This window comes from Cyanistes caeruleus, chromosome 5, assembly GCF_971803275.1.
Source record: "Cyanistes caeruleus chromosome 5, bCyaCae1.hap1.1, whole genome shotgun sequence".
Taxonomy (NCBI): Eukaryota; Metazoa; Chordata; class Aves; order Passeriformes; family Paridae; genus Cyanistes; species Cyanistes caeruleus.
The window spans coordinates 32,665,066-32,681,820 of NC_141705.1; the positions used below are offsets into that span (position 1 = coordinate 32,665,066).

The 16,755-nt window shown below is 41.4% G+C and overlaps 1 protein-coding gene and 1 long non-coding RNA gene across 12 annotated transcripts in view; both read left to right on the forward strand.

The window, feature by feature from the left end:
• The window catches only part of DCTD (dCMP deaminase), a 67,921-nt gene extending 63,325 nt beyond the window's left edge, over window positions 1–4,596 (forward strand). For all 11 annotated transcript variants that reach the window (XM_086889886.1, XM_086889888.1, XM_086889889.1 and 8 more), the window contains one exon: window positions 3,277–4,596. In XM_086889886.1, coding sequence (XP_086746012.1) covers window positions 3,277–3,355 — 79 coding nt within the window. In that variant the 3' untranslated portion in view covers window positions 3,356–4,596. The remainder of the gene's footprint in view (window positions 1–3,276) is intronic.
• A 2,314-nt stretch (window positions 4,597–6,910) lies between these two features.
• Window positions 6,911–8,712, forward strand: LOC147653028 (uncharacterized). The gene is made up of 3 exons (XR_015287010.1): window positions 6,911–7,108; window positions 7,709–7,958; window positions 8,376–8,712. It is a non-coding gene; the product is annotated as an uncharacterized LOC147653028 (long non-coding RNA).
• The last annotated feature ends 8,043 nt before the right edge of the window (window positions 8,713–16,755 follow it).

Consider the following 16,755-nt stretch of genomic DNA (forward strand, 5'->3'; position numbering starts at 1 on the left):
GGGTAATTGACAAGAGGATCATTGGAACTTTTTGTGTCAGTCGGGAAGGAAGGGAATTCACCGAGCTAGTTGGTTACACCCCGTGTGTAAAAACTCTCTCGGTAAATTCAGATAAAAAGACAAAAATTTGGCAGCCGGAATCACCCGAGGGCTATTGGAGCCAATCTCGGGAAAATAATTGCGAATGGATAGATCTAATTGGTCTATGTTGGAACAAACAGGACGGGGCAAATCCCTTCCATGCCTTTCTTGGCCTGAGGGAATATTGGGAGGACCCGGCAAAACTTAACAGAGATTGGAAGGCACCGGATGGGATTTACTGGATATGCGGGAAAAAAGCATACAGTGAATTGCCCAGAAATTGGAAAGGGTCATGCACACTCGGAATAATTCGGCCTTTCTTCTTTACACTACCTAAAGATGAAAGCAGGTCTTTAGGTGCTCCCCTCTTTGAAACCCTAGCCCGACAAAAGAGGGAATTGAAACGAGAACTACCAATAGCCGGAGGTAACCACCAGTGGAAGGGGGAGGAATGGCCCGCCGAAAGAATCATACAATATTATGGACCGGCAACATGGGCAAATGATGGCAGCTGGGGATACAGGACCCCAATCTACCTCCTTAATCGGCTCATTCGGTTACAGGCTGTGGTAGAAGTTGTTTCAAATCACACTTCAGAAGCCCTGGAACTCCTAGCAAAACAACATTCTCAGATGAGAGCTTTTGTCTACCAAAACAGACTCGCTCTCGACTATTTGCTAGCTGAGGAGGGAGGAGTGTGTGGCAGATATAACGAGTCAGAGTGTTGCATGGAGATAGATGACTTCGGAGAAACTATAAAGGGTCTAGCCGCTGAAATAAAGAAAGTAGCCCATGTACCCGTCCAGAAGTGGAATTCGATTCTCCAAGCCTCCTGGTGGGATCAAATTTTTGGGCAAGGGGCATGGTGGAAAAAGCTAGTATTCTTTATAGGATGTTCTATTGCCGGAGTCATCTTCCTACCCTGCCTGATTCCTTGTCTGATCAGACTGATACATTCTGTCGTTCAAGGAATGCAGATTGCCTCTCTCCCAATAGACCCAGAAAAGGCACAGGGAAACACTACCCTTCTTTCAAAAATCATGAAGTTAGAGGAAGAAAAAGAGAATAGAAATGCGGTTAAGGCATTGAGGGAATTTGAAAATAAACATATGTTGTCCACAGAAAATATAGAAGAATTAGACCAAGGGGAAAACGACATTATTTAACCTGATATTCCTCTGAAAAAGTATGAAAACACGAATTTTTAATGTGTTCAAATTATTAGGTGGGGGGACTGTAATAAAGAATTGGGTAAATAAAAATTCGGAATAAGAAGTTTAAATAAAGTATGTATAATTATAACTAAATGTAAGTATGGAATAAGGAATTCTCCTCCCGGTCGAGATAGAATTCCTTTTCCAAAAACCACGAATTGCAAAAGAACCCCCCCAGATAACAGGTTTCAGCAGACTCATCAACTCGGAGGAAAAGACAGGACACAGGCCATCACAGAAACAAAAGAACCAGCCTAAAAGTCTACCTCCAGAGAAAGGCAACGCCCGGCCGATTTCGGCCGGAGACCATCAAGCAAGACAAAAGGGGACGAGCCCCAGGAAGATGGTCGTTGCCAGAATCGAACACCACACCTGCCAAACCCATACTACAGAAACTCAATCAAGAAAGACAAAGAAGAGACTACTCCTCTGAGATATCCATCGGCACCAGCCCGGATCTCTCAATCCCGCTGTGATGAAATATGTTAAAATACATACAGACTCACTTTACATTTGAGGAGACTCTGCCCGGATACTTACTGACTCAATGTTCTAGGCCAGGAAATCCATTCACCCGACAATCAGGGACATTTGGTGAATGGAAACTGGTTGGAATTCTAGCCTGGGGACATAAAATCCCTATAAAAACCCAGGCCATGGGACCCTCAGACGTGGATTTGGGAACACCTATACCTTGCGTATAGACCCTGTCCACCCAGCGCTGCGCTGTCCATTTATTGTGGTTTTTTTCCTCACTGTTTGTTGCTTTATTAATTTATAATAAATTAATCTTTGTTAATCTTTAATTTGCCGTTGCATTTATAACAAGTATTAATATAAAGACTTCGAAAAATTTGCAAACATAACAATTCTGACAGATAAAATTTTAGGATGAAAGATACCTACTGGGCTAAGAAACATCCATGGAAAAACACAGCAGTACTTGAAATTCAGTTTTAGTCCTTCAGTGTATTTCCTGTCTACTAAGACTATTTGACTAAGAAGCATAAATCATTCTCTTGCAAGTCAAATCTTGTAACTTCTCCAGGGTGAAAAATGTTTCTTGCATTTCAGATTGCTATTCAGAACAAAACATTCAGAGTTTTTGTGGTCAGCAGCATGTGCTTTCCTGCGTTGACTGTTACTTATCCTTGTATCGATTGCTGAGGATGTAGGTGGTACTTAATGAATCTCTTGAACTGAACGGCAGAACTTAATTAGGCACTAAATCCACACTATTTGCATAATCTTTTGTTTACTGGTAGGCTGGAAAATATATGCTCAGTCCCTGTATACCTTCCTTGCTAATTGCTCTAGCAGATGCTGTAATGATAATAAAAGGAAACATTTTGTGGCAGTATTAATTTTAGAGTTCTAACATTACCATTTTTAAGTAATTCCCTCCTAACTAGTTTGGTTTTCACCCAGTATGGCATAATGTGATCTATTCCCCTTCTACAAAAAATATTTTATTATGCTGACTCAAAGCTTGAAAGTGTTTTTCTAAAGCTTGGCAGGGAAAAATTGATCAAAATATCAATATTATCAAAACGTACTCCAATATCTTTTTTATATGCATACATATACAGAAGATTTAAATATTTTTTCTGGATACCTATATCTGTACCTAGATCTTTAAATATATATTAAAAATATATGAACAAAAATCGCAGACCTGGTAACATGATGCCACCACCTGCAGCTAAGTTGTTAAAAGTCCTTTGACTCCTGGGTAATTTATAAATTCCAATAGCTGAAGAATGTACAGGGTAACCCACCCCATGTGTCTTTTGTCTTAGTCTTTCTTGTCCAGGTTTCTCTCAGTGTGGTGCACTATAATTGGCTCCCATAGAGAAGAAAACTATGAGAATCTAAGGATGTTTTTTTTTAGTATTTTTTATTCCTTCAAAAATTTAGCTGAAACTAAAGCAAGCAAAATGTTTTAACTACTCACTAATATCTGTATTTTTCTTTTTTTTAGGGAATTCAAGCCAAAGTGTAACAAGATCATCATTGACTTTGATTCAATTAACAGCAGACCAAGTCAAAAGCTTCTGTGAATTATGTCTCATTAAGTCTTTAGAAGAGTGTGATTATCCTTTTCTAAAAAGCTGCTAATGCCTTTCATCTCCAAGTAACTTGCAACTTTTTAATGGTTTCTGTAGCTGAAGTAGACTTACAAGAAATCCAAGGCATAAAATGTCCTGCTCACTTCATCTTGTCATGTGGAATCTAAATCTACTTAAAAATTTTTATGCCTTTATCAAAACTGCTTAAAAAGTGGAGACACATAGATGAAACAATATAAGTAAAGAAAACTGTTCTGATTCTTCCTGTATTCATCACCACATGCTCTGATGGGCTGTCAGCACAGATTTAGCCTCAGTTTAACAGTACTGCTTGTAACCAGTAGTACAGTGGAATATGCTAATGTATGTTGATCTCTGTTGGATATGTGGATCTTAACAGTTGATCCTAATAAAGAACAAAAAAATCCATGCAAATGCTAATCTTCCAACTAGCATAACACTAATATTGAAAAGATTTTACAGCTTTAGGAATGTGTGGCATTCTGCGTGTTATCCAACAAATGAAATGCCGATTTTTCTTTTAATTACTGTCTGACATTGTCATATTTGGGCAGGGTTAAGAGAGGAAGCTGTTCTGAGAATTGTCCGTGCCTGAGTGAGCTTTAGAGGTGCTTTCAAATCCTTGCTTTCCCCAAGACTCCAGAATTGAAGGGGATTGAGGGAGGAAATAGTTCAGGGCTTTACCTCTGGGACTTGCACAACTGAGTTTGTTCTCATGTGTAAAAGAAAATAATTTTATTGGTCTAAGCTGTTCCTAGGTAATCCAACATAGCTTAGTCTTAAACTCTGCCTGTAAGGTAACTGAATCATTTTTTGTCCTTTGAGAGAAATTCGAGATATTCAACCCATATCCATATCTGTGCCAAAAGATGTAATTATGATATTAGCTTGTTTCCCAGTGCTGACATAGTACCTCCATTTTCATAAATGTTGCCTAAAATAATATCCTCTTTAATTTTATCTTGAGATCTGGGAATAGATTTGAGTTCCTTTTCTCTAATTTGATTTTTAAAAATTAAATATGCCTAATGGCTTTGTTTAGATAACATTGGTAGTTGTTTGTTTTGTTGTTTTTGGTTTTGTTTTTGTTTTTTTTAATGTGGTTATACTTCAATGAGCTTTTATTTTCTCTGCAAAAGCTTTGTTTCATATTTTGGGACATTATGTAATTTGGCTTCATACCAGTATTATTAAAGTCTTATTAAAATCCACTACACTGAAGTAGACTCATTATTATAATATTAAGTCATGCACTTGGCTCCAGAGCGCTGCTGTTTTTGCAATCATATGGAAAGCATATTTTGTGCATTTGTGATATTACATAAAGCATAATGTTCATGAACCATTTGACTACTAAAGGGATCACTGTAATGTATTGTGTATCCATTTATAAGATAATTTCTGAGTTTCTTTTTCCTACAGCTGTTTTCCACGTCAAAATTGGTCTGTGGCTCAGTGCCAGAAGAAGAAATTTGCACATATGTGTGTGGGGGGGAGCATGAAACCTGAAAAATTACTTTAATAAAATGTCACTAAGCCAGTTTCTGCACATCCTTTTCTTTGGTCTGAATTAGTAAGTAGAAGTATTTTGACTTATATGGGTCTGACAATAGGACAGGGGAGAGAAGAAGCAGAATTTTGGGGTTTTGCAGCAAAATTGCTATTTTTTTCATATAAAACTGCTAATCTAAGTTCAGATTAAAATGCATATGCATTGTGATTCAAGTTACTGTGTTTCATGTTAGACCTTGGATACTGTGAATATATAATGTGCTTAAAAACTTGGAAGTTTTTTGAACCAATGTCCAGATGTTTTTGGGAAAGTACTTTTTCTTTTGTAAACTTATTTTTCCCCCCCCTTTTTTTCTCTGGTTGTGTAACAAAATGCAGTACTAGAGAAAAAGATAGGATTTTAAAGTTTTCCTGATCAGGTTTTGATCTGATAGAAGCACACATACAAGATACCAGATACAAGATATCAGAGTGATGGTCAGTGGACTCAGGCCATTAAGTGGACTCGAATTTCCAGGGCAGCTTTATGGAAAGGGAAGAAGCATATACAAGTCTTGAGACACTGTGTGCTTAGTTTGAGGGTAATGTTTTAGAGAAAATCTTGAAGTTTTGATCCTTACTTTGTACATGTCCAGAGCTCTCTACATTTCTCAGGTTTTTTTGGTTTTGTTTTAATGGTTTGGGAGATAGTGTTTTGACATCAAAACAAAGAGCACTTAATAGAAGAAACAAAGAAAACCTCTCAATATAATAAACTATTTCTGCTGCTGAAGCTCAAGTTCGAGATTAATAGAACCATTTGGAGTGGAAGGATTTCTTGAGGGTATTTAGCACCATTGACTTACAGGTTAGATCCAGTTGCTCAGGCCTTGTCCAGGTGAGTATCTACAAAAACAGAGATTCTGCAGCCTTTTTGGTCAGCCATTCTAATTCTTGATGCTCACTGACTCTCCTCCTCTGTGATAATAGGCACTACAACAGGACCCACTCAGTGGATGCAGGGATCCAGGTGGACCCTGTTCTTTCAAGCTGCCTTCCATCCACTGGGCACTCAGCCAGCTGGGACTTGTTCAGTTCCTGGTGCAGGACTTCATCAAGTTTCTGTCAGCTCATTCCTCCAGCTGCTACTCCAGCTGGATTTTGAACCATTGGCCCTTTGAGCCTGGTGGTTCACCCAGGTGAAACTGCACAGGTCCTTCTGTGGCTGCCAGCACCACTCCCACGGTAACCACCCCCCAGCCTGCCAGGGAAGGGGAGCTGACTGTAGGCTCAGGACTCAGTAGAGATTGCTTGAAAAACATGGTACAGCAACCTGAAAGGAGACTCTGGGGAACCCTTCGGTAGTTACCTTGGTACCATTAAGTAGAAGAAGCAGTCACATTCAACAAAATGCTGAGGTCCCATCCAGTTCAATATAATGCTGTCTTCACAGTTAAATCTAAATCCTGCCAGCATCTAGGTTTTCCTTACAAAACATTAGATCATTCCCTTGTTGGAAAACCCAAGGAACAGGCAGTCTTATTTACATAAATTTCATTTAAGAAAGGGTGGTTTCACAGGCTGGCATACTGAGTAAAAGCATAATCTGCATCTTTGAAGCTTTGATCACTGACTGCGTTTTATTGCTTTGTATATTGGGAATATTTTCACAAAGATTACAAAGTGTGCTATGACCAGTACAGTTGTTCTGATTTCTCAAATAGCCTGTGATAACACTGGCAATAGCTCAGCCTGAAAGCTCTATGTACATAACTGCAGAAGCTGCAGTAGTTCATCAGCAAACAGAATGAATCTTGCAGGGATTTTAAGCTGTTGCCAACAAGCAAAATGAATGAAAATTCTTGCTTGCCACCTTTGGCTTTTCTCTCTGAAGCTGGGTCATAGGAACCTTTATGAGTGAGGTGGGACAAGCACAGAGGCCTCACCTGATGCCCTGAAGCAGCAATTGCCGGGGGCTGGGGCTAATTCTCACCTGGTGCCTGGGATAAGTTTATGAGCTGCAGCTGGGGCTGTGGGGAGCAGGTGGGCTTTAGGGAGCCAGGAAACGGCTGTGGAGCAGCATGAGACTCATAAAGGAGCAGGCAGCAGTGCTTTAGTAATCCAGCAGGGTTGGTTTGGGTTGCTGCTGCTCTGGGAGCACTTAAGAATGAAGTACAGAAGTGACCACAGCTGAAAGGCCATTTTTTTGCAGCTGTTTCTTCTCAGTTGCAGGTAAGAAAAGGATTTATAAAATAGAGGGCTGAAAGTGTAAAGTACCAACTCTATCTCTTCAGTGGTGATGGCTCAAAGGGTTTGCACCACTCTAGCTTCTTTTAGCAGAGTTATCTCCCTTCCCTTTAAAATCCAGGTTTATCTAATGTAAAACTCTGATTTGCGAACAGAGGGATAAAACTTATTTCAAGCGCTTAGTCTGCATCTATTTCGTGGTCTTAGCCTTGGAAACTACTGAAAGGCACAGTGCAAAAGCATTGAATGGAGCTGACTAAGAAACCCTACATGAAACTTTTAAATCCACATTCCCTTCCTTTTGCACTTAATGCACCTGTTTACTTTCTTTGGTTAGAAGGAAATGGTTGGGGTGGGGTGGGGGAAAGAAAGAGGGGAAAAAAATGAAAAAATGAATGAACTGTCTCATTCAAAAAAACCCACTGCCTTCCTGGCATTTACAGCTCAGTTAAGCAGCAGTGGAAGCTTTAATGAAGCATGTGGTTAATCAAGCTATGGAAGAGTGCAGCATTCAAATTTTTTTTATTTTTTCTGGAGTAAGAGCTTAATTGCAGCAGCTTGCTTCCTAACATTGCTCATCTTCAGGAGCAGTGGATTTATGTCGTCTGAATGCTTCAAAGACACTGATTCGGCTGAGCTTTGAACCCCTTCCCTGCTGAGGAAATATCCCAGGAGGAAGGTGCCTTGGGCAGCTCCATGCCTGGAAGGCACCACCAGATAATTGTGCCAGGAGAGCTGCTGCCTGTCACTCCGAGTAACGAATGAGAAGGGCACCATCCCCCTCTGAACTGTGCAGCAGAAGGGCAAAGCTTAAAACTGAGATGTATGTGACAGGGTACGTGGATTACCGTCATTTGTTTTGTGCATATACCTGTTTGGGTTTTTTTCTTTTTAGGAGGAATTAAGGAGTAGGGATTGGAATGGCAAACTGCTACTTCCCTCTTGTATGCTTTTAGATTTGTGCTGGAAAATCTTGCCTCTGCCAGGGCACTCCCCCCGGTAAATATGAGGCAAAAGAAAGAGGAAAAAAAAGCTCCATATGCTGGATTTTTAGTTGTTGACATTATTTACTGTGCTTTTAAAAAACCCTGCCCTGAAGAGAATGAGCATTATGTGCTCCAGCAGCAAAATATGCATAATAAAGAAGCAATTGCCTACGGTTTCCTGGGATTTCTTACTCAGTTCTGTACCTTCCTGCTCCTTCATTGTTTCAAGCTAATGTGTACTTCAATTCTGCCATGCAAATATTTAGGAAGGCTCCCTGCACCAGAGGAGAGGAAACGGAATATATTCAGATCACTGCTTCAGAGGCATAAAGTTGTGTCTTGGATTGCCAGAGACCCGGGTACATTCTTTAGCTGGCAGTGTAACTCTGCTGTTGCTGCTTGTTGACTCGTGCAGAAGTCTTTTATGTGGCATATCTTCTTGTGAGAGGGTTTTCTTTCCTCCACTGTTCAATCAACTCTGACTGCTAATCAGAATGTTGCTGGGTAAACAGGACTGATTAAAATTAAAATTTTAATTTTGTGTTGTAAACAATATGGCACTTTAATATTTTTCCTGTTATTAAAGATACTACTAATAATGCATCTAGTGTTTTGTGGTACGGTTTTCATATTTATTTCTTGAAACACTTGACAAGTTTTGCTTAAGAGCTTCACATTCAGATGCCAGGTTTTGTTTTCCATGTATTCTCCTTTTTCCAGGGTGACTGTATGTAATTATATTGGATATGGGGTTTTTGGTGGGTTTTTTTCGGGGGTTTTTTTGTATATTTTTTTAATCTCATGGAGAATAAATGTTTCTTTGACAACTGGAGACATCACACTGTAACAAACAGCCCTATCATGCATGCCTTAGTCTATGTGAATCTACTTGTAACTTCGATATTGCTTATCTAACTTCCAGAGGAGAAAAACTAGGAGCTAATTAGGTGTGGAAACACTGTTAGTCGGTTCTTGGAGACTTGCCCTGAGGGGAAGGACAGGGAGACTAGGAAGTTCTAGACAGCAAAATAAATTTGTGATGGGATGTTGAAGTCTGGGGATGAAAGGAAGAGACAAAAGGAAGTGTGTGGTTGCACAAGAGGTCTGTCACCTGTTGGGCTCTGCAAGGCCAAAAGAAGCTCGTCTGAAAACACAGTAGGGGGAAAGAACCTCCCTGTGATTTGGTGAAAAAGAAGTGGAGTAACAGGGAGGGTGGAGAGTCTATCAGACAACCATGTTCGAGACTGAAGGAGTGTTCAAAGTGGCTAGGGAATATATATACCAAAAATTCTTGTTTCTCTTGTGCTAACAGGAGTAATTTTCTTCTCAATTGGACGGGCTTCGTAAGTGCTTCTGGTGTGCCTGGTCACCAAGAGGTCACTGCAGAGCACATGTGTGGTTGGTTTGTGGGAGTTGACTGAAATTCCTGTCTAGGCTGGATGCAGTTGGACTACAGCCTCTCTTCCAGGGAGTTCCATATTGACTTCAGGGACTGCAAAGGAGGGTGACTGTATCCCACTGTGAGCCACATCTCTACCCTGCAAATAAAACTGACCAGTAGATTTCACAGTGCAGTGGTCCCTGGTGACTTCCAGGTATATGCTTTGACTACTGCCTCCTCCTCCTCTTACACCCTCTCATTGTCTCTTCCTGCCAACCCTGTCATCTCTTCCAGAGCCTTTTTTCCCTTCAGGGATTTCTACAGAGATGTGGGCAAGAGGGAATTGTGGCAGAAGTGGCATCACCATGGGTCAGCTTGGGTCATTCTTCACCTGGCAGGGCTGTAGTTCTCTGCTCCTTCCTTTGCCCTTCCTTGAAATATGGGGTCTTGCAGCACTACAGCTGACTCCACAGGGTCATGTTGTACAGAGAAGAGTGGGAGCCATGTTAAACACTTCCATCTGAGGGACACTTCTCCTTTCTAGGGCAACACCATGGTTCAGGTAGGATGGCTCTAGAAATAGGATGTCCCTACTGCTCTTCCCCTCATTGTTCATGCTGGCTCATTTTCCTGTTGGAAATGCTCCTGTGGGGGCACAGATGAGCCAGGTCACTCCCCAGCAGGATACATCTGCCTGAGTCTGGGCCCTTGGGTTCCTAGGACTGACAAGCCTAGAGAGAGGTCACTGATCATATGATCATAGAACCATAGAATCATTAAAGCTGGAAAAGGTCTTTAAGATGATGAAGTCCAACCATCAGCCTAGAACTACCACCATTATGTTCACCATTAAACCATGTCCTCAAGTGCCATATCCACACATTGTCTGAACACTTCTAGAGAGGGTGACTCCACCACTTCCATGGGCAGCATGTTCCAATGCTTTACATACTTTCTGTAGTTTTTTTCCCCCTAATATGTAGTTTTCCTGGCACAGCTTGAGGCCATTTCCTCTTGTTCTGTCACCTGTGACCTGGGAGAAGAGACAAAACACTACCTGGCTACAATCTCCTTTCAAAGTTGTAAAGAGCCAGAAGTTCTCCCCTGAGCCTCCTTTTCTCCACACGAAACACCCCCAGATCCCTCAGCCACTTCTCATAAAACTTGAGCTCCAGACCCTTTATGAACTTCATTGTCCTCTGCACACACTCCAGCACCTCAATGTCTTTCATATTCAATGTTTAGCAGTGAGGGGCCCAAAACTGAAGACAGAACTTGAGATGTGGCCTCACCAGTGCCAAGTACAGAGGGACAATCACTGCCCTGGTCCTGCTGGCCATGCCATTCCTGATACAAACCAGAATGCCCCTGGCTTTCTTGGCCCCCCATGCACACTGCTGGCTCATGTTCAGCGAGATGTCATCCAGTATCTTCAGGTCCTTTTCCACCAGGAAATGTGTCTGGCATGGTTCTTGCTGTGTGGCATAATAAAACAGTACTTTCATACATTTGGGTTGAACAAAAATCTCAATAGGTTGATCCCACTGTTCACTTCTGGCCAGTTCCTTTTCTGTTAATGATAGCTTAGAGTGTAAGAAAAGCTGCACCTACCCTTTGCTGTGAGCTAGGTAGCTTGTGTGAGTTTGCATATTCCCCTTGCAGCTAAGATGAATATAGTACTACATATTTCCTGTTCATGACAGAAAAAAATATGTGCTTAACTATCCTTTAAGTCAGCGGGGCTAAAGCTGATGATGTACTTACATCCCTTCCTGACCCAAGGTCTATAAAGAGATGGAGCCTGATGTCCCTGTTGGCATTCAAATATCTCCTTTCTGACAAAGTCTGAGAAAACAGAGCTTTACAGCTCAGTAATAAATATTCCGATTTGAGATTCTGCCCTCAAGTGGGGCTACACATTACCTGGATTGATTTTAAATGTACTTTTAGCTTAGACTGAAGTAACTAAGGTATTCCTTCACATATCCCCAGCGGGGTTGGGGATGGACTGGGGAAAAGAAAAGGAGAACTGTTTCAGGTGACAGTTTTCTCTAATGGGTAACTTCCCATAAAGTTGAAATACCTGTGTGGAATTGGAGCTTCACTTTTGTTTTATTTCAACCTCTTTTTAAGGTTAAGGCAAAACCACAGGTATCAGGCGTGCAGAGCTGACTGACTTCACCTCAGGCAGAGGAGGAATATTGAGTAAGATGAATGATGTTTCTGAAAATTTGGCATTCAAGGGAGAGCAGGTCATGCATTCACACACCCAAATGTGTTTTCTTTCAAAAGAAAAACCTCCAAAAGGGAGAGAGGCCAGATTCTGATAACATCTGCAGGGACTTTTCCTGTCTCTTCTTGGTTTTCTTTTATTTTATTTTTTTTATCTCACAGACAACTTCTGGTCCTGGTACTTAAAACTCTCTGGCAGTAATCCTTAGGAATTTCCTCACCCATGTCATTTTTACTGACTGCAGAAAAAGAGTCCTTTCCAGTGTGCATGCCTCTACACATGTAGCAGACACCTCTGGTCCCCGCTCTCCTCTGCTGTGCTGCCCAGGAATGCCTGCAGATTGGGCAGTAACATTCAGATGTGAGCAGTGAGCACTGCAAAAAGCATGTCAGCCTACATGGGTTGTCTGTTCTGATTTGAGAAAATCTGTTGAAGGATGCAGCAGGGGAGACAGGCTGTGGAGAGGAACTTAGGAGGCCAACATCTAAAAAGGGAAGCCTCTCGAAAGAGCCAGGAGTTGTGTTTAAGGAAGGCAGATTGATCTCCTTGATGTCAGGCAATGAGACTTGACAGATGAGCAAAGTTAAAAAAAAAAGTTTATCTCTAACTCAGAGATAATGTTAAGACCACTGGAAGTAGAGTGAACAGAAATTGCATACTTGGAGCCTTGTCCCTATGAATTGCAGGGCATGCACACCTTGACTTTCATCTTCTGGGAGGAGACTACAAAATTGCAGGACAATGCCTGCCCCGTGGGCTGAGCAGCAGCCAACCTGTGCTGCCCCAGCCTGGTATTTGCTGTGAACCTTCTGTGGCAGAGGGCAGAAAGCTCTCCCTCTGCTAGTGCATCGTCTGCTCATGGTCTTGCTGGGCAGGAGACTGCAAGCTACAACAGGCTGGTTGTGGTTGCCCTCAGCATGCTGCCTGAGCCTGGGATAATCAAAACCAAAATTAGTGGGAACTCTGAGGGGTCACATATAGGTAAAAATTACCTTACAAATTAAAGGCCTTGTAAAATCATAGTTCAGGCCTTGTTACTTTGGTTAAGTATAGCTAGCAGCTAGAGTGTAAATTCCCATGAAAAAACATCTTGAGAATGAAAAGTTTATTAATGTAACAAACCATTCTTGGGAGAAAAACAAGTGCACCTGTAATAACAAGGGATCTGTTCAATGGGAATCAGTAGAAAATGTATGTAAACATTGTTAGAGAGAAAAGTTTTGATTGACACATACACTCACCATTACCAACCAGTGAACTGAGTTCCTAACCAATTGGAATTAAACACAGTGCCTTCTGATAACCATGTAAATATATGCTGTGTGCAATAAAGATGGGGCTATGATAGAAGAAGAACAGATGTCATTGTCCGTCTCTACTATGACAGTCAGTGACTTCTAGCTGCTGACAGAAGTTTGATTCTCTTTGCAAAGTGTAACTAAGGAGTGGCTTGAGAGATGCTGGGTGAGATGTTACTGGGGCTTGGACAAACACATTGAGACACTCCTGGTGCTCCTGGTTGCCGTGCCCTCACCACCCTCAGACCAGGCCTATGCCTCTGTGATTAGTGTTCTCTGGTGGGACCCCTCTCTGCTTCCAACCCTGTCTTTGACTCTGGCCAGGTTTCTTGATCTCATTGTGGATGTGTTTCCTTCCCTGTGAAATGTCTCCTTTTCTTTGAGATATTGGAAAGAGGGATTACAGAAAACAGTGAAGGCTTTATAGTTATGAATCTCTTCCTGCATCTGTATGGGTCACACACAGTACCACTATATCAAAATACTGCAAGGTCTTGCTTGTGGGTAACATCAGGGTTCCCTAGATAAATAGAGACTACAGTTCTTCCTGCCTACTCTGCCATTTGCTTCTGGACATTTCTTTTCTGAGCTAAATTGAAATCCCAGGGTCATAGTCTGACCAAGCTTAAACGAAAAATATTTTTTGTATTGTTACAAAATGAGAAAACTTGTTCATCCAAAGCCTGTTATAAGAAGCAGCTTTAAACAAAAGATAGCATAGTCTTCAAATGATTTTTTAAAAGACCCAGGTATCAAAATCCTCATCAGACAGTGAAGAAACTCAGTCTTCTGTAGTTGTTCAGGTACATTGTGTTAAATAGCTGAACCTACTGATGAAGCAAATACATTTTGAAACTTGCTGTTTCCTTTTGTACTTTCTGAGAGATTTTTATTGTAACAATAATTCTTTGTTACTAGTCATTTTACTGAAAGTAATACCTTACCAAGACTTCTAAATGGAGAAATCTAGCATTTAAAATTCTAAATTAGCAAGTTTTAAAATTTAGCTTAAAAAATGCAAATTAAAAACTTTTTTTCCTCTGTCACCTTCTAAATTCCTGAGTTTTGTTCTCATTGAGTAGCAGATAGTATTTGAAAGGCCGAACACATTTAAATACGTGGGGATATTTTTGTGCCAAGAGGGCTAGGAAGGAAGAGGGACTGAGTGGGTTATTTGTGTGGGTGATGAGTTGATTAGATAAGCTTTTAGGGTTTATTTATGGAGTTACTCAAAAGCATAGTCAAAGAATAAAGCAGTTGATTTTTTCTCTTCCTTATCCCATATCCTTTTGCTGTGTGCTTGCAACATTACATACAATGGAAATGGTATCCATGGAAATTATATCAGGAGCAGCTGATGAACTCTTGGGAAATAAATATCCCATTTTCATGCAAATATTCTAAATAGCAAAGAGGTAAGGAAGGAAAATGATTGATAAATAGAATTACTTCTGTCTTAGAATATATTTCAGTATTTTCCTTGAGGCAGCAGTAGATTTTTGAAATTGTGTTCTTACTGAACACAAACTTTCATAGACCAGTGTGTGAGTATGCAAGTTATGAGGGAGAAAGAAAAATATAAAGTAGTGCACGTTGATTTTGTGTGGAAGTATTCTAGATGCTTCTTGTGTCATTTAACTTTATTGTCAGAATACAATCCAATAACTTCAGAAGAAGCAGGCACCTCCCATTTAAAAGCTAGTTTGTGAGAGAGATGAATTGCTTGCTAGGAGCTGGATGTGGGTGATCAGTGTAGTCTGTGTCACAGGAAAGCTGGGTCTACATGCTCCCTCAATAATGCACTAAAATTTTACCTTTCTCTCTGCTTTTAAATGAGAACAGCACAGTATTCAAAAGACTGCTCCTTCTGTTGTAATTTTATTCTAAACTGAAGAATTTGCCTGCACTGATGTGAACATTTGCTTTCTGTCCTACTGCCAGCACATTTTAATGCAGGCTCCTGAAGTGGGATAGTGTTCCAGGTTGTGTTTCTGCAGCCAAGGGTGTAGATTAATTTCTTAAATTTGCCTTCCTGAATCCTATTTCTGTTGAAAACTATGGATGGGAACCTCAGTGAAGTAGATGTTATTATGATGATGTTATCAGAGAGATAGCAATAGTGGGAAACTTCCCATAAAGAAATACAGTTTCCTGACAAAGAATCCCCCTTATATTCCTAGAGTACCATGGTGGGTTACCTGGCTGGACACCAGGTGCCCACTAAAGCCATTCTGTCACCTCCCTTCCCAGCTGGACAGGGGAGAGAAAACAGAACAAAAGGTTCATGGGTTGAGATAAGAACAGGGACAGATTGCTCACCATCATGAGCAAAACAGACTCGACTTGGGAAAACCAGTAGGATAATGAGAAAGAAAAGCAAATCTTAAAACCAACTCTCTCCACCTCTCCCTTCTTTCCAGGCTTTACTTTGCTCCTGAATTCTCCACCTCCTCCCTGCCTGTGGTGCAGGGACATGGGGGCTGTGATCAGTTCATCACACCCTGTCTCTGTTGCTCCTTCCTCCTCAGGGGAAGGACTCCTCACACTCTTCCCTGCCCCAGCATGGGCTCCCTCCCACAGTAGACAGTCTCTGTGAACTTCTCCAGTGTGAGTCCTTCCCACGGGCTGCAGTTCTTCACAACTGCTCCAGTGTGGACATGCTCCGTGGGGTGCACTATTTCAGGAGCAGATGGCTCCAGTGAGTCCTCCATGGGGCCATGAGTCCTCCATGAATCCAGGCAGAAAACCTGCTCCAACATGAGCTTCCCACAGGGTTACAGCCTCCTTTGGCTATTTCCCTGTTCCAGCAGGAGTCATCTACAGGCTGCAGGTGGATACCTGCTACACCATGGATATCCATGTTCTGCAGGGGCATAGCTGCCTCACCATGGCCTTAACCATAGACTAAAGGACAATCTCAGTTTTGGTACCTGTAGCACCTCTTCTCTGTCCTTCTGCACTGACCTTGGTGTCTGCAGAGCTATTGCTTACTCATATCTCTCTCTTCTCTCTGGCTTCAATTTGCCATTTTGGGTTTTTTTTCCCCCTTCTTAGTTCTGTTATCCCAGAGGCACTGCTACCATTGTTCATAGGCTCAGCCTTGGCCAGTGGTAGGTCTGTCTTGGACTTGCCTGGCACTGGTTCCATTGGACATAGGGGAAGCTGGAAGCTTCTCACAGAAGCTCTGTGAGCTTCTGTAGCCACCCTCCAACTACCAAAGCCTTGTCACACAAACCCAATACAGACAAATGTATAAAGCACCCTTCCTTAATATTTTTGTTTGTTGTAGTAATCAAGATCCTCAAATCCCTTTATCTGCCACTTTCAAAGTATAAGGAGAAAAACAACCCCAGTTGTGTGAGCTAGCTCTCCTCTTATATCTCTCCTCTAAGGCATTTTAAACAAGAAGTTAATAAAAATGATGTCACATACATCAGCTACCTCTGAATTAAAAAGAAAATATAGAGCTAACTTCTTGCCTTATACATAACTATGTACTTACTTCTGTATTGTGTTCATTAGAACTTCCAAGTTACTATGATGGGAATCACCATGAGACTGTTGCTGAAAACAAAGGTAGGAAGGGATTGATACCAGGGTCTAGAGCTGATGGGGTCTTGATCCATTTAGTAGGCATAGCCTTCATTAGGGGAATTGTCTGGACCATCAAAGCAGACAGCAATCTAGTCAAATACACTTATGGTAGGTGGGCACTTTAATGGGGATCATCGTTT